Below are 22,518 nucleotides of genomic sequence, written 5' to 3' on the forward strand. Positions count from 1 at the left end.
TCAAAAGAATTGGCTTTACCATACAAAATGGCTTAGCGGCGCAACTTGTTGTCTGTTTGCATTCTCATTCGTTATATGATGATAACTAAAATGTTTTATTATGGAAATTATACTATTATTTTCAAGATCAGAAAAAATTTCCTCATGCATTGTCAATGGTAGAACACATTAATCAAACCACGGATCTTTATATATGATTCATTTTTGTTTACTCCTAACTAAATGCATAACATTGTTTCAAAACTATATACAAAATCCAAGACATCATGAACAAATATACACTCTTTCTCTCTTTCCATCTCTCTCTCTCTCTCTCTCTCTCTCTCTATATATATATATATATATATATATATATATATATATATATATATATAGAGAGAGAGAGAGAGAGAGAGAGAGAGAGAGGATCTCTTAATTAGACTCAAGAAGCTTTCTTATCACCATACATATATAGACACATGGTAAAGACTAAATTTAGTGTTGGTGGTATGAAAGAAATTAGGACCATAGGCCGCCATGTCATTACCGGTCGGTGGTTCATGGTGTTCGCTTCTCTTCTCATCATGTCTGTCTCTGGAGCCACCTATATGTTCGGTTCATACTCCGGTGACGTAAAATCTTCCCTCGGATATGACCAAACCACCCTCAACCTGCTTAGCACCTTCAAGGACTTGGGTACCAACGTCGGGGTCATATCAGGTCTAATCAACGAAATCTCCCCTCCATGGGTAGTGCTCCTCATTGGCGCCACCATGAACTTCTCCGGCTACTTCATGATATGGCTCGCCGTCACCGGAAAAATTAGAAAACCGAGCCTCTGGCAAATGTGTTTGTACATTTGCATCGGTGCAAATTCGCAGACTTTTGCTAACACAGGAGCATTGGTTACTTGTGTCAAAAACTTTCCTGAAAGTAGAGGTGTTGTATTGGGGCTTTTGAAGGGTTATGTGGGTTTAAGTGGTGCGATTATTACACAGTTGTATCATGCGATTTATGGGCTTGATTCAAGGTCTTTAATCTTGTTCATCGGATGGCTTCCAGCCGCCGTTTCCATGGTGTTTCTTCGAACAGTTCGGATTATGAAGATTGTTCGTCAAACGAATGAACTCAGAATGTTTTACAAGTTTCTTTATATATCACTTGGGCTTGCAGGGTTTCTTATGGTTATTATTATAATCCAAAATAGTTTCAAGTTTTCTAAGCCTGAGTTTATCGGAAGTGCTTCCGTCGTCGTGATTCTGCTTTTTGCACCATTTTTAGTTGTGTTTAAAGAAGAGCTAAACCTATGGAAAGCTAACCAAGAAGTGGTTAACAGCATCAAGATTTCTCCGGTCAAAATAGTCACGGAGGCTCCGAACACAAACCAGCTTCCACCACCGTCGGAAAAGGAGGTTTCTTGCTGGAGGACTGTGTTTACGCCGCCGAGGAGAGGTGATGACTTCACCATACTACAAGCACTTTTCAGCATTGACATGTTGATTCTCTTCACCACCACCACCTTTGGCATAGGCGGAACCCTAACCGCAATCGACAACCTTGGCCAAATTGGGAGGTCATTAGGCTACCCAACCACCAGCATCACCACCTTCGTTTCACTCGTGAGTATCTGGAACTATCTGGGTCGGGTCAGTTCGGGTTTTCTCTCAGAAATCTTGCGAACCAGATACAAATTCCCACGTCCATTGATGCTCACTTTGGTGCTTTTTCTCTCATGCGTGGGCCATCTTTTAATCGCCTTCGGTGTACCCAATTCCCTCTACATTTCTTCAGTCATAATGGGTTTTTCCTTCGGAGCACAATGGCCGTTGATTTTTGCGATCATATCTGAACTATTCGGATTAAAATACTATTCCACTTTGTACAATCTTGGTGCCGGAGCAAGTCCGGTCGGATCATATATCCTCAACGTGGTGGTCGCCGGTCGTCTTTATGATAAAGAAGCTACACGTCAATTGAAAGCACAGGGAATAGTCAGAAAACACGGGGAAGATCTGGTTTGTAATGGCATCGAATGTTATAAAATGTCTTTTCTGATTATCACTGCAACAACACTGTTCGGATGTTTGATTTCACTTGTTTTAGTGATTCGTACAAAAAAGTTCTACCGCAGTGATATCTACAAGAAGTTTCGTGAGGCCACAGAAGTGTCGGAGATGGTGGTGCCGCCTTCAACCACCCCACCACCACCACCGGAAAGTAACATGATGGAGGAAGATAATAAATAAGGTAGATGTCATCAATCATCATAGTTTAATTAGGTAACTTACTAGACAAAGCTCTTAAATCTTTTTGTCACTTTTTCGTTTGAAAGATAGTTAATATATGGAAATGGGCCATATGTTAAATTTGTTAAAGAGAAATTAAAGCTCTCACTTTACAAGATCATGTGAAGTTTCTAATGTTTCCAAAGTATTCATTAGATTCGATTTGTGAATAGACAAATCAATTGTTGGTCAAAGCTATGTAATATTACTAAATTAAAAATACACGCGAGGATATAATATATATTCATAGAACGTCTAATTAATGAAGACTAGCTACGCTAGTAAAATAAAAATGATTGGTTTGTCAAATATATTAAAGGAGAGATTGTTTTACGAAGTTCATAAAGTGTCAGAAAAATAGCATAAAAACATAAAGTATGAAGAAAGTAAACCATAATAACTTACTTAATCAGTCATTATTAAACATATAAATAGAAAAAATGCACATGGGATGACATTGGATCTTACAATGCTATTTATTGTTTCCAATGACTCACTTTCACCAATTAATCTTCATCCTCCTAAACCTCAGGAAATACGCCACCCGCGGGACACAAGGCTCGTGGTAAGAGCCTTATTAATTTTTTACATAACAAGAGATTGAAAAAATGGTCCATTTGTTATATAATAATATATTATACATATGTTAAAAGTAAGATTCAAACTTCTTTATAGACTATAGTAAGAAAAATGTGTATGGAATTGATATATATATATATATATATATATATATATATATATATATATATATATATATATATATATATATATATATATATATATATATATATATATATATATATATATATATATATATATATTGTGTGTGTGTGTGGGGTGGGGGGGGGGGGGGGGAGATATGACATCGGATGGCTTATATTGTTATATAAATCGTTGGACTAAAAAACACAAAAAGTCACATAATTCCTCCAAACTTTATAATTAAAACTAGACGAATAATCGCGCGTTGCGCGACGCATGTTAAAAATATATTGTTAAAATAGTGAAAAATATATGTTTAAAATGGTTATTTATTGACATTAACTTTGACATAATATTTTTACACTAATTTATATATATAATCTCAACTATTTTGAACAATATTATTCATTGACATCAACCTACATTCCTCATTAATATAATTAATATAATTATCTATTTAGTAGTATTTATAAAAAATGTTATGATTGATTAATTTAAATTTTTTACTTATGTGATTATTTTCTAATTTCAATAATAATGATCATTTAGAGTACAATTTATTTGTAGCTAATGTTACATAATTTTTAATTTGATGCTATTATCATTTAAAATTATTGTTCATTAATTTTAAATCACTTATTATTATTAGTAAATTAAAGAAGACTTTTAAGAAGCATTTAATACTATTACTCAAATATAAAACATATATTAAATAATAATGTGATAAGATTGACAATTTGCATTTCAAAAAAGACTTTCATCGATAATATAAAATATCCATGATTTATATAATTTACCATTTATTATTATTAATAAGTGAAAGAAAACTTTTAAAAAACACTTACTATTATAATTAAAATGTTAAACATACACTAAAATATAAAGTGATAAGATAGACAATTTGCATTTTAAAAAAGACTTACATAGATAATATGGATAATATGACATATCCACGATTTTTAATTAATTATTTCTTTGAAGCAACACAAATATACAAACATATATACAATATCTAATTAAATACTATTTATATCACATTCCATCACATATGATCGATAATATGAATCTAATTTAATTTAATTAAAATTTTAACCACAACATACAATGATTGTCTTAAAAGAATACTTAAACCAAGATATATATATATATATATATATATATATATATATATATATATATATAAAGATTAGTATATAGCAAACTTACAAATTAAAAACTTTAACATAATAACATGGCTCGAAAATGATCCAAAGCCCTCAAACCAACACAAAAACCTTTAAACTTGTTATCTTTGTGAATTTTGTATGTGATTTGTATTTGTGTTTCTACTAAAAGAGATTGACATTTTTATAGTAGATCATCCATTAATTGCTTATTAACATATTATATAGGTTATAAAACCTTTGAATAGTTAATCATTATTAAGAGACCATTGAGTGATATTCATTCAAATAGGAGGTTTCAAATGAATATGGTTTGAGTAAAAATATAAGTTGAATAGCCTTGGGAGTTTCAAATGCATGAGGTTCAAGGAAAAATGTTAGCTTTATAAGATATATAGATATAGATATAGATATAGATATAGATTCTAATATTTTCAACAATTTAAGAAAGATTTTTTGTGTATGGTCATGTGTCGGTTTAAGCTGGTTGTGAAATTTGGGGTCCAATTAGCAGAGTTAGATGCCGTTATTATGAGGGGCTCGACATCCATTTGTCTCCGTAGTAGCTCCGTCACTGCTTACGCTTAATGAATCAATTTCATAAAATTAATTTTCCAAATTTATGACGTATTTTAGGATGACAAACTATATGTTATTTAAGTTGAGGGGGCTTTAATTAGTAAAGGGTATATGTTATAAGAGGATGGTAAGTTGCTTAAAATAACAACATTTTTTCTTTTTTATGTGAGTATATTCGATACTCGTGTTAAGCTCGAGTGTGAGCATAATGAATTCTTATTGTAATAGATGTTAGTTTATGGAGCTTTAATCTTTTTATTTCAACGGTAAAGATATTATGTGCTTTGGTTTAGTTTTTATTGGAGCTTTAGTAAAAGTTACAATATGTGATTTGGTCCATTTAGCCTAATGATTCTCATTCCATACAAACATTGGATTTATACATATAGAGTATGGGCGCCGAGCTACAATGCAAAGCTAAGATATAAATATAAAACAAATACAATAAATGTTTAATATTCACTCGTAGTTCGATTGTGGAAGATCGAAAGTTCAAACCGGACTATATCCTAGAGGGTCAAGGGAGGCATTTGGTAAGATATCAACATAACGGAATGCAAACATGAACAACATTGATTGCCACTTTGTCACGAACAAAACGAATATCAATTTCAATTTCTTTAGTATATTTATGGAGAACTAGAGAGGAAGGGAAGCGCAAAATTAGGGTTTGAGAGAGGAGTTATTAGGATTTCAATTGTATCAACTAATATCCTTTAATGGCCTATAAGTTATTTTAGACTTCTTGTAGTATTAAATACATATTCTTGGATTAATGGACATGTTTGGATTCGAATAAATTGCAAGATAGGATTCAAGTTTGGCCTAGTATAATCTCCTAAAAGAGAAGAGAGTCATTCCCTCCCAACCCACTAAACCCACTGTCACGTCAATTTTTTTCTCTTCTTTTTCTTTATCTTTCTCAACCCACAACACATGGAAATCCTATCTTTCTCAACTCACTCAATTAAAAAAAATACAAAACAACGAAGGTACAGGTTTTAAAACACATTGTACAAGAGAAAATGAGAGAGAGAGAAAGTAGAGAGAGATGATGAAGTGAGTTAGTGAAACCACTTAAACAACCAGCTGAAACGGGAGTGGTACCGGCGGTAACTCTATTGCTAATTAAGATTTTACCTTGATTGTTTTGTATTTTTTTTAATTGAATGGGTTGAGTGTTCAAAAAGATAGGGTTTCCGTGTGTTGTGGGTTGCGAAGGATGAAGAAAAATGAAAGAGAAAAAGTGATGTGGCAGTAGGTGGGGAGGGAATGACTCCCTCCTCCCTAAAGCGAGTATAAATGTATTTTTCCGACAAAACTGCAAAAATGGTCCCTTGGTTAGCAAAATTATGTAGTTTTGGTCCAAAAAGTTTCGATGGTGCACCAGTTGTCCAATTTTGGATCTTTTTAGTGATTTTGGTCCCTATACACTTAAAAAGACGATTATACCCTTTATATTCACTTTTTAATTTTTTATATTTATATTAATATTTTTAATTAATTAAAAATAGAAAAATGCCATCTCTCTCTCTCTCTCTCTCTCTCTCTCTCTCTCTCTCTCTCTCTCTCTCTCTCTCTCTCTCTCTCTCTCTCTCTCTCTCTCTCTCTCTCTCTCTCTCAGACACACACACATACTTGTAGTCTGATTAGTTCTTTCTCTAAATCTTACAGTTCTTACTATGGGGAGGATGAACTCACAATCATATGGGCATTCAACGAAATGTTCCCAGTAGGCAGATATTTGACTTACAAGGCCATCAAAGTGAAGCTATTCTATGCACCAGTTAGCCAGAACAGTTAATAACCTAAACAAGGACAAAACAAGCAGTTGAAAGAGATGTTCGTTCTGGTACGTTCTTTGTGAAGGAATGTGTACTTGATGATCAAGAAATCCCGGTAGTTGTTACACAAAAACCAACCACTACCTCTTTGTTTCAAACACATATTTATCCATCAGTCTGAAGCTCTATTTTGGGGTATTAGATTAAAATGCAGAAACCAACAACCATCGCTCACCAACAACATCTTTCGTTGCTTCACCACCAGCATCTTCCGCCGTCAACCATTAATTTTTATCCAAGATCAAAAGAAGAAAATAACACCCAGATCTCCGAAACAAAATCGAGAAAAAGATTTGGGATAAAATGTGTGTGAGGAACAGAGAACCGGAGGTGATCTCCATCTCCGCTGTCCATCACCGTTCGCCAACACCACCATCCGCCGCCAACCACCTCCATCTCCTTCATCGAATTTCTTGGTTTTTTTTCTAGAACTGGAAATTGAGTTCTGAATCTAAAAAAAAAAGCTTATGGGTAATGGGCTTTCAAGAACAATCGATTTCTGAAAAATCGATTTCGTTTGTGTATTTTCATATCATTTCTAGGTTTAGGGATTGAGTTAGAAGAATTGTGGAGGAACGAACAATTTTGGTTGATCGGAGGTACTAGCGCTCATTTGGTTGTTGTTCTTCAAAGACTTCTAAAAGTGGTTGCCGGAATCAAAATCTTGTTCACATTGACGTCAAAATCCGACGGAGATGATAAAGATGATGAGTTTACAGATCTATACACTTTGAGTTTGGAGGTGTGTTCTTCAGATTTTGGGTGTTGGCACATTTTTACCCATTTGCAAAATAATAAGGAGAGAGATAAAGAGAGATATTTTATTTTCTTTTTGTTAATAAAAAATAATAAGAAATTAAAAAAGAAATAATGAAGGGCATATTTGCATTTCATGTGGGGTATGGACTAAAAACACACAAAAATATCAACCATAGGGACCAAAATCACTAAAAAGATCCAAAAGTGGACCACTGGTGCACCATCAAAACTTTTTGGACCAAAACTACATAATTTTGCCAACCACAGGGATCATTTTTGCAATTTTGTCTATTTTTCGTTTGGGGTATACGTCACAAACTATGATATTTGAGTAAATTACACGAATGGTCCCTATGGTTTGGGGTAATTTGCACGTTTGGTCCCTAACTTATTTTTTTTAACTCGGGATGTCCCTATTGTTTGTTTTTGTTGTGCGCTTGGTCCCTGTGTTACCTAAAAAGACTATTTTGCCCTTGATTTTTTAATTTTTTTAAATAAAGTGGGGTAGGTAAGGTAAGGTGAGGTGGAAGTGGGGTTGAGGTGTGTTTATTTAAATAAATTAAAAAATCAAGGGCAAAATAGTCTTCTTAGGTAAGATAGGGACCAAGCGCACAACAAAAACAAACAATAGGGACCTTCCGAGTTAAAAAAGTAAGTTAGGGACCAAACGTGCAAATTACCTCAAACCATAGGGACCATTCGTGTAATTTACTCATGATATTTTCATATCACATTCTTTTCGTATGAAACAATATGTGGATACTAACTGCAAAGCATCTTCTCAAATGTTTTACGCTTATGGAAGTCATGTACGATAGTTTAGCATCATGCATTGCATGTCATCATGTGCATGAATGGAATGAATTTGTGTGTGTGTGTATGAGAGAGAGAGAGAGATTGCATAGCATGTAAGTGATGTAACAATGCATCATCTCTTATGTATGAAAAAGTCATGTCACACATGTTATACCTTTTGCAAAGTTTTGAATTGTATATCAAACATATTTACAAAGACATGTATTTACAAAGAAGTGATTTTACCTCTTTCATCCCCTCCTTTCTTTTATGTACCACCAACTATTTACAATACCACCATCATCATCATCGATCCCAACCCATCAACATTTTCCTAACCCCTTCCTCAATCTTACCCTTCTGCACACACAATCTGTCCCCTTCATTCAATAAAACTCTATAAACTTCCCATTCTCTCCCTCCAATCAAATGCCTACTAATTTCAGCCTGCAACAACACATTCATACTCTCAAACACAAAACTCAAACACTCAAAAAGTCAATTTGGGTAGAAATTACCGAAAATATGTCCATATTCAGCATCTTGAGAGCAAGGGTAATATCGTAAAATACCAACGGCCTCCCTTTCCCACATAACTCCACCGGATTTGCAACAACCAACTCTGTGTCGGGCCCACGGTTGACCAAACCTACCCTTAGAGGGCGAACTAATTCCATACGAATTCTAGAACACAATGCACTTTGTTTATTTGGATCCACAATCTTCTTTCCATCAGCTTGTACTATAAACAAATCAAGTTCACAAATTTTTCTATCTTTCTTCATAAATCTCCCATATGATATCTGATAAGAAAATGCATATACAGTTTAATCAAACCTTTTTCTTTTTGTTTATTAAAGATTATAACCTTATATACCTGGATGTTGTAATCTTTCAAAGTTCTCATTATATCATAGAGGACACCTTTGTGATCATGGCAAACAATCTGGACAAGTGTATGAGCAGGACTTAAGGAGTTATCAATCATGACTGAAACTGAAACACTTTCATGTTTGTTTTCATCAAACAATTCCAGATTAAACATTTCTTCTGTGATTTCTGGAGGAATAAAAGATGGTGGGCCATTAGAACATGCTGTGAAATTGGGTCCCACCATTTTTATCTCACAGCTTAACATATCATCTTTAAGAACAGCTTTTAAATGATCATGTGTATCCTCCTTTCGTTTTGTTGTATGTAAAAGTTCCCTGAAAAGACTTTATAAGCCCTAGAAATTCTGGAAAAATATCAAAAAGGATTCAAAGATTAATAAAAGAGAAGTTTTTAGAGTATTAACCTTGTATCAGTCACGAAAAACAAATCCATCACCATTCCATCAGGGGTGGTTGATACTTTGACTCTTTGAATAACAAGTTCAAGCTCACAAAGAAGATGAGTCACATCTGATAGATTTAAAAGTATGTTTAAGAAAAATGAATTAGAGAGATGGATCTAGAATATAAACTGTGGGATTTGGGTTCTGAAGTTGGATATGGTGTACCATGTAACAGGCCTTGTCGATCATGGCAGCAAAACTTGATGAGAAACACATCTGCAGGCTTGGGTGGTTGTGATTCAGGGTGGTAGAATATGAGTGTGTTAGCAGAAGAACAAGAAGGGCAAGCCTCCAATAGTCTCTTCTTCAATAAACTCCATAGCGTACCTGGTTTCCCAACTACCCAAAACACTATGTAACACCATTTTCCATCTGTAGATACATCTGCACATACCATCGAACAGTATCAAACAGTGATATTCTCACAATTGTTTGAGCTAGAAATAGGTTTTGATAATATAAGTGTATAACAGTTTAATTCAAAGGCGAATCTTGCACTTTAATACCAGTTGTTCAACATAAGCACAAAGTAGATTACGATTCTGAGAAAGAGTATAACTAAATTATCTTAAGCTATGAATCCGAAAACGAAAACCGCCTAATTAGTAATTATCACCAATACATATTCAAACGATAAACAATTATGTATGTGAAACAGCGGTTGAACTCAAAACTCAAATTATAAATCATGAATCACAAATAACAGATGACTCTGTTTTTTCAAATTTAACGAAAGACCAAATAAAAGCACCAAAAGACAATCGGAGAAATCAGAGAAGAATAACTACAAACATACCACCGCGAACAATGCTCAAACCGAAGAAGAGGATGGTGCGACAAAGATCACAACCAAGACCGGTTTTGTCAGGACAATTGATTGTGATTACAGTAGCTTCGTCTTCCTTTTCCGCCTGCTTAATTATAACTACGTCGTCGAAAAGCATCTTCCTCCTTGCAATCTGTGAAGCAAATTAGGGTTTGAGAATCAAGTGGAATCCAGTGTTAAAAGAGGAGTAGGATTCCGACTGTATCCATTGATTCCATCTTTTATTTACAGGATAATGGTGTTCTACGTCATTCCTCCAACAATTATCACATTATAAAATTAAGACCCTTGGAAATCTAATTTGGTTGGATTACAAATATATTTTTATAAAAAATATTACATAAAATTTTGTCATTAAATTATAAAAATAACCCAGACAACTTTAATTATTAAAGATAAAAACAACTTTAAATTAAAAATCAAGAAGATAGTCACCGATAATTGAAAACGAGAAGAAAGCGGTGGTTGTCGATCTGGGAAGTTGTCTTGGTTGACTTGTATGTTATATTAGTCTTTTCGATTGGATTTGGGTTTCGATTGAAAATATACTTTTAATTAAGTTTTACAAATTTTGCAAAAGTATCCATCAGATTTATATTAATTTTAATTCTGAAACCTCAATTTAGAATTCAAAATTGAAAAGAAAGGAACTATAATCATTTTAGGCATGATTTGGCACAAATGGTTAAAGTTAAAAAATAAAACTGTTTTACTCATTTTTACCCGTTAATATGTCACTGCTAATTTACCCGGTAAACTTTACTCACATGATGTCCACGTAGTTTAACATTTAATTAGATTTTTTTAACCGAAAAATCTAATATATTACTGATTATTTAAAATTCCACATATTCTAGACGTGACGTGAATCATCGACCTTGAAGAGAGAAATCATCTTGTTCATCCATTTAAAGATCCAAGAATGATTTCATATCATCCCTAAATTGATCCGATTAATGAATTTTTATACCAAACGGTTGGCCGAACCAACCATAACGGTTTCCCTAATTTTGAGGTTTTGGGGGAGATGACTCACCTTTGGTGATGATGTTAAGCAACCCTTATACCAAACGGTTGGCCGAGCCAACCATAACGGTCACCTTTGAATGTAGCTCCTATAAATTGAACATATATCAATGGGTTACTAAGCTACATCATCCATATGTTTTACCAACCGAAGCATGAAGTTGTTAATGTGTTAGATTGTTTTGTATTGTTTTGTATTTTACTATATAGTATAGAGATTCCTTTGTAACTTATACATTTATACATTGATATCATGCATGCCACTCCTAATTAAGGGTTTTCCACATATTTTATCAATTCCGTCTATGGATAAAAAAAACAAATTCCGTTAAGGTTGTTTAGCATATGAAAGAGACCGATATATTAATGGTACTTCCAAACTCCTACCCTTTGTGACAAGAACATTACAACTACTATGATTATTTTCTACTTGTTTTATCTGAATTCATAGAATTGCTTACACCGTATGCCAACAACTATTCGAATTGATTCAAAATCATCCTTATTTAATCGTAGTCTTTGCACTCACTTTACATATCACATCTCCTCCGCATGTGAATTGTAATTTTTCTCTATTTTGGTTATAATGATTCTAATAAATCAAAAAAACTTATTAAAAGTTATTCATGATACGTTGTCGAAAACGAAGAATTATAAAATATTGAGGGAGAAGAGAGGGCAAAGGTTTATAGTTTGCCCCCACACAATTTAAGAATTGGTGTGTATCAATTTTTATTATTTAAAGACATTTCATTAATAAAAAAAATTAGATCGATCATAATATCCTTTTCAAATTGAAAGAGTAGTTTGTATCTCATTCCACAAACACATACCATCCCTAGAACTCAAACGAGGGAATTTGGTCCGTCATTTTCGATCGCCGACGATTTCATAATAGTTGTTTGTCCTCCATTTGCTCCTCCATTCTCGATCACCGACGATTTCATCATCAACAACAGCTTTAGTCTTCATGTGTGTTTGCGAGTATTTTTATTATGAATTTTCTAGGTCTAGTTTCTAATTGTTGATTATCTATTAATTGTCGAGTATGATTTCTGAGGTCGTTTAATTACAAAGATTTTTTTCTAATTATTGATTGCTAAGTTTGTGTTAGTGTGTTAGTAAGTCTTTTTATCTGATTATTTTGAGTTTGATTATCTAATTTCTTAGTCTTTTTTATTGTAATTATTTTGGTTTTTTCTTCAATAATGTTAGATTATTGTTTAGACTGCCTAATTATCTTATTTCCATTTGCCGAGTCTTGAATTCTGGCGAGATTCCAATGTTTTTGATCGTTGACTTTGTAAGTATTGTTTAGATTGTGTGATTATATGATTTTTGATTGCTAACTCTTGAAATATTGAAGAGATACCGATGTTTTTTATTATTGAATTTATTGCATAGATTATCTGGCTTTTCACAGATTGTTGATTTTTCTAATTGTTATTTTTCACAGATTATTCAGATGAGATATATATGTTTTTTATTACTCAGCAATCAGAAATTAGAAATCAGACCTAAAAAAATCGCAATAAAATGACTCGCACCTAATGACTAATGTTGATGATGAATTGTCGATAATTGAGAATGTTGGAGCAGACAACACGATTATGAAATCGTGGGTGATCAAGAATGGTTGACCAAATTGCGTTGTTTGAGTTCTATGTGTTTGTGGAATGAGATAAAAAAAATACTCCTCCAATTTTGACATAGTATTATGATCTCAGTTATTTTAATTATGAAATGATTTTAAATAAAAGATAATAATAGCTATTTAAAAAAATAGATTCGGGTCAGTATGATAGTTTGCAAGTTTATATATATATATATATATATATATATATATATATATATATATATATATATATATATATATATATATATATATATATATATTCTTAATAAAAGAGTACTTTGCATGACACATGTCTCTCTTATGCACCTCCTCCTTGCCACTTGTCTTAAATAGGAATCTCTTATGCAAAATTTCCCGCCCATACTTTACAGCAAATATAGATACAATCACCTCCTAAAACTCAGCTCATTTACCTGCATATAAAATCAGAAAAAATTAAATATCGATACATCAGCTCCTAAAATTCAGCTCAATTACATGTATATAAAAATAGATATTAAAGATATTAATCCTATAATTTTGGTAAATTTATGGTCAATCCTACATTTATGGTTATTTGTTTTACAGCATATATTTTGAAATTCAAAAAATAACAATCGATATTATCATATCCTGTAATCCTGTAAATCAGGAATCAAATTAACCCAATTCTTTGCAGAAAAAAAAAAGAGAAAACGAAATTGTAGTCAAAGATTTTAATTTGAAACAATTACCCACTAATCAGATCCAAAAAAATCAGGAATAAAATCGGCAAAATAAAATATTTTTCTGCAATTAATAAAATTTTTGTGCTTCATTACTCTCTGCATATTTATATTAACCCATCGATGCCCATAATCTTCTACTGCTTTGCCCTCAAGTTTGAGTTTCTTAACTGCTCTGCTTTACCGATTTGCAAAAGGTTAGTAAAACACTCATTTCTATTATTTTTTCCTTTTAACATCAACCTGCACATCTATTTCTGTAATTTCAATCTTTCTTTTTCTCTTTTTTTTTCTGTCTTTGTGTTTAGAATGTAATTCGTTTCTTTGCCTTTGTTTCTTGAACATATGTTTACATCAATTAATTGACTGTAATTCTTGCTATATTTGCACGCAATGAAGGTACAATTTTAAAAGTTGTTATTTTTTATTATATGTTTACACAATATGTTTCAATAATTTGATTTTACATTTCATTCAATCCCTTCACTGCTTTCACTGTTTCACATGTCAATTGCTATCTACTCTAATGCTACACGAAAACCATGATAACTATGCATTTTATGAGTGGATAAACGAATTGGTTGTTCTTTGATAATTAGTTCAACTTGTTTTACATTTGTTTTTCCATCCGTTTCATTTTATGTATGTTGATTTTTCTGTGCAGAGTAATGGCACAGCCAAATGTTACTTTGATTTCGACAACAAATTATATAACAAAATTATATATAATTTTTGTCTTTTTTTATAAACTGTTTAACAGAACTAAAAGAGTATGGTTATTCAGCAACAAATTGTATAACAGAACTAAAAGAGTATGGTTATAGATTTTACTTGATGTGTATATTCATTATTTTGAATTTCATTTCATTACTTTTTTTACTGCATTTTCATTTCCAGTCATTTTACATTAGGTTATCAGCTTGGTTGTTCTTTGATAATTAATTCAAGTTATTTTACATTGCTTTTTCGATCCGTGTCATTTTATATATGTTGATTTTTCTGTGCAGAGAAATGGCACAGCCAAATGTTACTTTGATTTCGGATTTTGATATACTTAAAGATGATTCGACTATCAAAGTTAAAGTGATAAACCTATGGAACCTTTTTTCATTCTATAACAAGGATGAACTTTTCTCGATTGAATTAATCTTAATAGATGAACAGGTATTTTACAACTTAACACTATATATTCATTACAAATTCAAAATTTAATATGATTTGATGATAATTTTATATATCATACTTCTTTTAGGGTACCAAGATCCAAGCAAATGTATTAAGAAAAAACATCTATCGATTCAAAAACATTCTAAAAGATGGCTTGGCATTTTACATACAATGTCCAAGCTTTGCATCTCAAAGGATGGGTGGTTTTACTTTAACTCGGCAACATCATAAACTTACTTTTGTCCGTAACACTGTTCTTACGGAGTGTCATGACTTTTCTGGACCTGCATTTGGTTTTGAATTTGTTGATTACCAGTCTATTATCTCATTGACCCATCCTGAAAACACCGCTATCGGTTAGTTGTAATTTGTTATAGATTAATTATTGTCAATTTTATGGTTTGAATAGTATATCATATTTTTAAAATCATAACAAAATTTAATTCATCTTTTTTGATGTTCATAGATGTTATTGGATTGGTCGTTGCAATTGGTGAGATGGGGAGAGACAATGATGATATCAAAAAACACAGACTCAACATCCAAATCCAAGATGCAAAGTTTGTTATTTTATATTTTATTTTATTTTATTGGATATTAGATTATCTAATTATAATTTCATTTAATTTAAAACTTTTATTTGTCAGTGGTTTGCAACTAAGTGTCAATTTGTGGGGTGATTTTGCTTACAAAATGCAAGGGTTTCTTGATAACAATTCACACAATCTTCGTATCATCGTTATCATTCAATTTGCGAAACTTAGTATTTGGAGAGGTATACTATAGTATTTTGTTATTAATTATTTTTTTAATCATTAAATTAACACTTATTAAAATCTTTTTTATAGATCGTCTCACAGTTAACACCTATTTTTCCGTGTCGAAGCTGTTCATTAACACAGACATTGATGAAATCAATGTTTTTAAGAAAAGGTATTTTATGTTATATCATTCTAATTTCTCCGATTAACTTTTATGTCACTAATATTAGTTATATGTGATTAATATTACTTATTTGTTATTTGTTATTTCATTATAATTTCTATATTTATCTTTTATGTGATTAATATTATTTACTTTTCTTTATTTCATTCAAATTTCTACAATTAATTTTTATGTGACTAATATTAGTTAGTTTTTTTTAACAAACAGTTTGGATGGAGATGATCGCCCTGATTCATCCACAAATACATTCACACTTATGAAGTCTAATAAAGTTTCTGAACATGATGATTTCATGGTTAAGTTTCAGTTGAAGACAATTGCTGATGTTTCAGAACCTGTGGAGGTGTGGTTTTTATATATTTTATAATATTTATAAACCTACTTTTTTTGTTATGTATATTGCATAATCAAAATAAAATTAATATGCAGAAAAATACTTTCATTATCGTGGGCACTATAAAGGGAATTTTACAAAATGAGCCATGGCATTATTTGGCATGTACAAATTGCAACTACAAAGCAATTCGGCCTCCTGGTGCAGAAGATCAAGTTGATGATGAAGGATTAACTGGTTATGAATGTCATAATAAGGATTGCACAAAAAAGAAAACTACGGTTATTCCGAGGTTATTATTTTCCTCCTGAATCATTAAAACATATATTATATTTTATATTGTAATTAATATATTTTGGATTTTCCTTTTTTATAGATATAAGATTCCGATACGTGTGCAAGACAATACTGGTACTCTTACCTTAACCATGTTTGAAAGAGATGGAAAGTATCTTTTGAAAAAATCAGCCCATGATCTGTTTAAAAAAACAGTCAAGGTCGTCTTCCTTGATTAAAATTAAATGATACATTTACTTAATATATTTAGTTTAACTAAATTTTTTTTACTTTTCTTTATTGTAGCTTGGTTTTAGTACTCAACTTTATCCCGGAGAGATAAATGCACTAAAAGGTTTGAAGTTGGCTTTTAAAATATCAATCAGTCTCGAACAATAACAACCAATACAGTATATGTAGAGTCAGTGATGATGAAAAGTTGATTGAAGAACTCGAAAATAAGTTTACCGTTTCACAGGTCATTAATTTATTTATTATTATTATGCTTAATATTTTTACTATTCTTATAAAAAGATTTATTATTATTATTATTATTATTATTATTATTATCATTATATTATGTATTACTATAATTACTATTATTTTATTATTATTATTATTATTATTATATGTGTTCATATTTTTTATTATTTATTATGCAGGTTGGTAATTCACAATCATTTGATATTGGTGAAGCCGATTCTGAATCACAAGATAATAGGATTTTGAAGGTTATATACACTTTATAATAGCATATAATTATTTTATAAATATAAGTTCATATTATAAATTAATTAAGTACAAATTTTTTTTAGGATGCAATTTCTGGGACAGACGACAACATAACACCTTACACTGTTGATAAAAACTCAGCAACAAGTCCCATGAAGGGTTTCAATACACCAACTGTTTTGAAGAGAAATCTGGAAGAAGTGTTTGATCTGGAGTTGAATGAACATTTATCATCATCAAAAACTCCTAAAATATCGCCAGAAGGACGCATTAACCAGATTGTGAAGGTAAAGTTGGAAAATAGTGGCTGATTTTTTATTTTAAGTTTAAGTTTCGTTAGGTATTGGATTATGATTTATAGACAATGATTATGCATTTTACTTTTCATTAAGTACTTTCACGTTTTGTTTTAGAATTTTCAAACATTTGTTGGGGATGATTGTTTTTTTATTAGTATGTTTAACCTACATTCATAATATATTATTATGAATGTTAATTTATGATTTAGAAATAATTTTGTTATTTAAGTCACTTATGATCTTGGAATAATTTTGTTATTTAACATACACCACATTTATTTTTTAATTTTCAAACATATATTATATAGACTTCTATTTGTAGCAGTTGTTTACATTTGACTTTGAATTTGGATGTTTCTTATTCCTATTCTAAAGTAGCCCAGTCTGTGATTGTGATTGTGCTTCAAAATGAGATTGACTGAAGATCTTAATTCTGGTTGATTATATGTTGTTTATTCATTGATATTTCCAGCTTTGTAGGAGGACGAAAATAACACAATTTAAATTTCACAAATCAAATATTTACAAAAACAAAAACAAATACAAAAAATTTCAATCATATTATTATTACCTGAAGTAAAACCCTGAAAGATTGAGGTTTTGTTAGCTGACCACATTTCAAGAATGGTGCCCACAGCTTTAGATTCTTCCATGTCTAAAGAAAACAAGAAATTATTAAAAGTGTAAACAACAATTTTTTGATAGTAGAATGTTATAATAGGAATAAATAAAGGTACGATACCTAACGAAAAATTAACATAATATTAGTTCATTACCATTTTTGTCCAATTATCATTTGTCTAGGCTACACATACCACCTATCTGTCAATTTAAGAATATTGGTTATAAAATACTAAATATTGTGTATTACATATGTTGATTAAAAGATATGTTAAATAATAAGAAATATAAATAAAAAAAACACAAAATTTTTATCTCAACTAAATATCATCTTAGGGTTGCCAAGGAGAGATTGTTTTAAACGTTGCTTCAAGTGGGATCGCTTCTTTATTGTTGACTGGAGGCAGGACAGCACACTCTCGGTTTATAATTCCCATAAATCTTACCGAGGATTCTTACTGTAGAATAAATCCAAAGAGTGATCTTGCAAGTTTAGTAAGAAAAGCCTCATTGATCATTTGGGATGAAGCACCGATGGTACACAAGCATGCATTTGAAGCTTTAGATCGAACTTTGAAGGATATATTAAGAGTTGTCAATCCTACAAACTCAAATATTCCATTCGGGGGAAAAGTGGTTGTTTTTGGAGGTGATTTCAGACAAATTCTACCTGTTGTTCCGGGTGGCAGTAGACAAAACATTGTTAACGCTTCTTTAAGCTCTTCGTATTTATGGCAACAATGCAAAGTCCATAAATTAACAAAAAAACATGAGGTTAACTGTTGGAAGCGATTCATCTGCTGTTGATCGAATAAAGGGTTTTTCAAACTGGCTTTTGGACATAGGAGAAGGTAATCTTGGTGGTCTGAATGATGGTGAAGCAATTGTTGATATTCCAGAAGATATTCTCATTAATGATCCATGTGATCCTATTGGTTCATTAATCAATTTTGTATATCCTTCCATTCTTGAAAACTTCAACATCGCGGGTTATTTTCAAGAAAGAGCAATACTTGCTCCCAAAAATGAAGTTGTTCAAGAAATAAATGATCGGTTGCTAAAATTGATTCCAGGAGAGGAAAAAGAATATTTAAGTTCAGATAGCCTCTGCCAATCTGAGTTTGTCCATGATCAGTTTGATGCAAATTTATACTCACCTGATGTTTTAAATGGTCTTAAAATGTCATGTATGCCAAACCATAATCTCATTTTAAAAGTCGGTGTTCCAGTTATGTTATTGAGAAACATTGATCAGAAAAATGGCTTATGCAATGGCACTAGACTACAGGTCAAAACTTTGGGCAAACGTGTTATCGAGGCAGTTATCATATCTGGAAGTAATATTGGAAAGCGGACTTTTATTCCAAGAATGTCTTTAACTCCTACTGAAAACAAGATCCCGTTCAAATTCCAAAGAAGACAATTCCCATTGGCTGTATGTTTTGCAATGACAATTAACAAGAGCCAAGGACAGTCTTTATCGAAGGTTGGATTGTTTCTCAAGGATCCTGTTTTTACACATGGCCAATTATATGTTGCTTTATCTAGGGTTCAAAGTAGAGAAGGATTAAAATTGTTAATTTTAGATAACCATGGTAAACTATCAAATAAAACATCCAATGTCGTGTATAAAGAAGTTTTTAGAAATTTATAAAAACTTTGTACAACTTTATTATTTATATCAATTTATGTTTTTTGTTTTATTTAAAATTTTGCATTATACAAAATGATTATTTTCTTACATATCTATAAATACAAATTGTTTATTTGATATTCAAACGATTACCATTTCTTAATTTCAACCAATCATTATATCATTATCCAATTACATACAAAACATTGCTAAATAATTAAGTTATAATTTAATTGATATTATTTTGAAATTTCTCACCCGTGGTGTCCACAGGTTATAACCTAGTATATATATATATATATATATATATATATATATATATATATATATATATATATATATATATATATATATAGAGAGAGAGAGAGAGAGAGAGAGATCAAATGAGAACCCCTAAAGGTTAAGAATCATCTAAGAACCTTTTCATTAAGGGTATTTGTTGTGATATCTTCCCCGGACTTAACTTCCTCTTTCGTCGTATCAGTGGAGTTAAACCTGGGAATCACAGCACAGAGAAAAAGGTTGTCATTCGTTATCCGGGATGGGCTCCCGGAACGAAGATCTGACGGTCAAGTTAGTGACTGATAGAGAGAATATGGGTTTAACTAAAGAGTAAGAGGTGATCCCCTCTCATAGAAGAGAGTGGTTCTATTTATACCTGTCATGGCGGGGACAAGATCCTGACAATACCTTTTGGTCCCTACTAGGCCGACAGGACGTGGAGGCGTCTAATTGGAGGAACGTGCCCCACTGTTGATTAGCTGTCGTTGGTGCAGAGTTTTTAGGAGGTGTGGGCCTGAGCATTACACCTATCGCTCTAGTAGACGACTGATACTGTTTTGTCTCTGAGTGGGCTTTATTGCATGAGCGCCAAGGAATAGTCATGAGATCGTGAGGGCGAGGGCGTGGTTTCGACGCTAGGCGTACATCGATCATTGACTGCCAAATCTATCAAACGTGAGCTCTGTTACATTTGACGTATTCTTAGTGGAATACGTTAACAAGTCCCCTAGGCTAATAGACGTCATCGTTTGCTTAGGGTAACTGAGTTGTTCTAGCTTAGATCTGGACACGCGTTCGGTTGAGATCGCTCTTGATGGCTTTTGACATGACGGTAGCGTCTGCGCTGACGGTTTTCATCATTACAACCGCTAGGGCTTCCCGCCTACATTTAAAACTTCGCTAATTTGTGTCGGTTTCCTTTTCTTTGCTTCTTCCGGCTTTTGCTACTACTTCTTTCTTTTTACTTTTTTCCTTCTCTCCTTCGTTCTCGTCTTTTCTTGTCGACGAACAATGGCTACCCAAAGCACCGTAATTGTGCCCTCTGCGAGTGAGTTCGCCGATCTTTAAGAACGGTTCGGTTTTCTTCCTAAACACGGTGTGGAATACCCCCAGAAAGGGGTCATCATTTCCCGTCCACCGAAGGGGAAGGTCGAATTCCCCATACTGATCTTTGAGGCGGGGCACCGACTACCCATGACCTAGTTTTTCGATGACATTATGCGTCAATACGGTTTTTCTATCGACGATCTGACTCCCAACGACGTCAATAAGATCGTTGGCTTCGAAATGGCGTGCATGGCTTTGAGTGTGCTCCCTCAGTTCTAGGCCTTTAAGTATTTCTTCAACTCGTCGACTTAGTATGGGGTGCATACGTTTTCTCAGCGGAGGGGAGTCCACACATTCATCATTAACCAGAAGGCCCCCAAGAAAAACTAGCAGGACAAGTGGTCGTGGGTGAACCGCGATCGGATTCCCACTCTCTGGGGGGCAGCAAAATTGTGGCTAGGGCGTTGAGAACCATTTCTTTCAACGGGGAGGATTGGGAAGACTTTATGTTGGCCGCCGTCGGTATAAGTGCTGCTTAGAGGGAACAGGGGATGATGTCGCAGTTCTACGTTGAGAAGGACGGTAAGTCCCTAAATGCGCCGGTTTGGTTTATATTTACATGTCGTGAGAGGGCCATTCCCTTCGAGATGGTGTTGAGGGGCCGATTTTAGGGCACCTGTCAATACCAGGAGGTGCCCTTGGTAGAGATGCTTCCTATACCAGTCAGTGTCGACCGTGTCCTGGCTCTTGTTAGTTCTCATGTCGTTTCTCTACCCGGATCCGGTTCCTCTGTCGATCGAGCATTGTTTGATGCGTCTGTTGGAGGAGCCTCCCGCGATGATCTTATACCCTCCGATCATGAGGAAGATCCGTGACTAAGTTGACGACGAGGGAGAAGTGCTCGGCTTCCAAGAAGTGGTTGGCTTGGTTGGATTCCCCTCTTGTGGAGGATGTCGTTGTTGGTTCCTCTATATAGTGTCTTCATAATAAGAAAATGTGGATTTTCCTTTGTGGAAGTCCGACGTGGTTGTGGACATTCCCGATGATGATCCATCGAAATTTTCGGAGGGAATGAGCAAAGAGGCGACAGAACAGCCTCGTGAACCCGAGAGTGAGCCCAAGGATGTTGCGGCCCCTAAGAGGGGGGTCTTTGGGCAGGATTCAGATGACATGTCTCAAGTTCCTCCCAAACCAGCCTCAATACCGGCGGGGGACGTTGTTGTTGCAGGTTCTTCCTCTCCTCCTCCGGCGATTTTCTGCCATCTATGTGTCAGAGTGGGGGATTAAACGAGATTCTCTCTTGACGAAGCATTATGTTGCATACGAATGGAGCCATCATGTCTTCCCCCCCCCCACTACAATCGAAGCTCTAGAACTCCTTTGCAACTCCCATATGTCTAACATCCTACAGTATGCAGCTACTCAGGTTGCCCCCTACATGGTTGCTGATGCTCGATGTCTTTGTTGGGTTTTGAGCATTCTAACACTCCTATGGTGTACATGCAACCCTATAAACCTTAGATCTATGTTTTCTCTATTATACATGCA

The 22,518-nt window shown here is 33.2% G+C and overlaps 3 protein-coding genes across 3 annotated transcripts; 2 read left to right on the forward strand and 1 right to left on the reverse strand.

Annotated features, from left to right (window-relative positions):
* The first annotated feature begins 407 nt into the window (after positions 1-407).
* Positions 408-2,813, forward strand: LOC145105754 (protein NUCLEAR FUSION DEFECTIVE 4-like). The gene is made up of 2 exons (XM_079042831.1): positions 408-2,226; positions 2,797-2,813. The coding sequence occupies exon 1, from the start codon at positions 459-461 to the stop codon at positions 2,223-2,225; it is 1,767 nt and encodes a 588-aa protein (XP_078898957.1). The 5' UTR covers positions 408-458; the 3' UTR covers position 2,226; positions 2,797-2,813.
* Positions 2,814-8,220: 5,407 nt separating this feature from the next.
* LOC145152120 (ACT domain-containing protein ACR10-like) lies at positions 8,221-10,533 on the reverse strand. The gene is made up of 6 exons (XM_079075386.1): positions 10,239-10,533; positions 9,608-9,826; positions 9,404-9,509; positions 8,984-9,314; positions 8,625-8,909; positions 8,221-8,553 (listed from the first exon to the last, which is right to left on the reverse strand). Exons 1-6 carry the CDS (start codon positions 10,384-10,386, stop codon positions 8,413-8,415), a joined length of 1,230 nt encoding a protein of 409 aa, XP_078931512.1. The 5' UTR covers positions 10,387-10,533; the 3' UTR covers positions 8,221-8,412.
* An 8,244-nt stretch (positions 10,534-18,777) lies between these two features.
* LOC145117432 (uncharacterized) lies at positions 18,778-22,257 on the forward strand. The gene is made up of 2 exons (XM_079053724.1): positions 18,778-19,557; positions 21,988-22,257. Exons 1-2 carry the CDS (start codon positions 18,778-18,780, stop codon positions 22,255-22,257), a joined length of 1,050 nt encoding a protein of 349 aa, XP_078909850.1.
* Positions 22,258-22,518: the final 261 nt, after the last annotated feature.

Source organism: Lactuca virosa, chromosome 1 (assembly GCF_052849685.1).
Source record: "Lactuca virosa cultivar CGN04683 chromosome 1, Lactuca_virosa_CGN04683_v6, whole genome shotgun sequence".
NCBI lineage: Eukaryota > Viridiplantae > Streptophyta > Magnoliopsida > Asterales > Asteraceae > Lactuca > Lactuca virosa.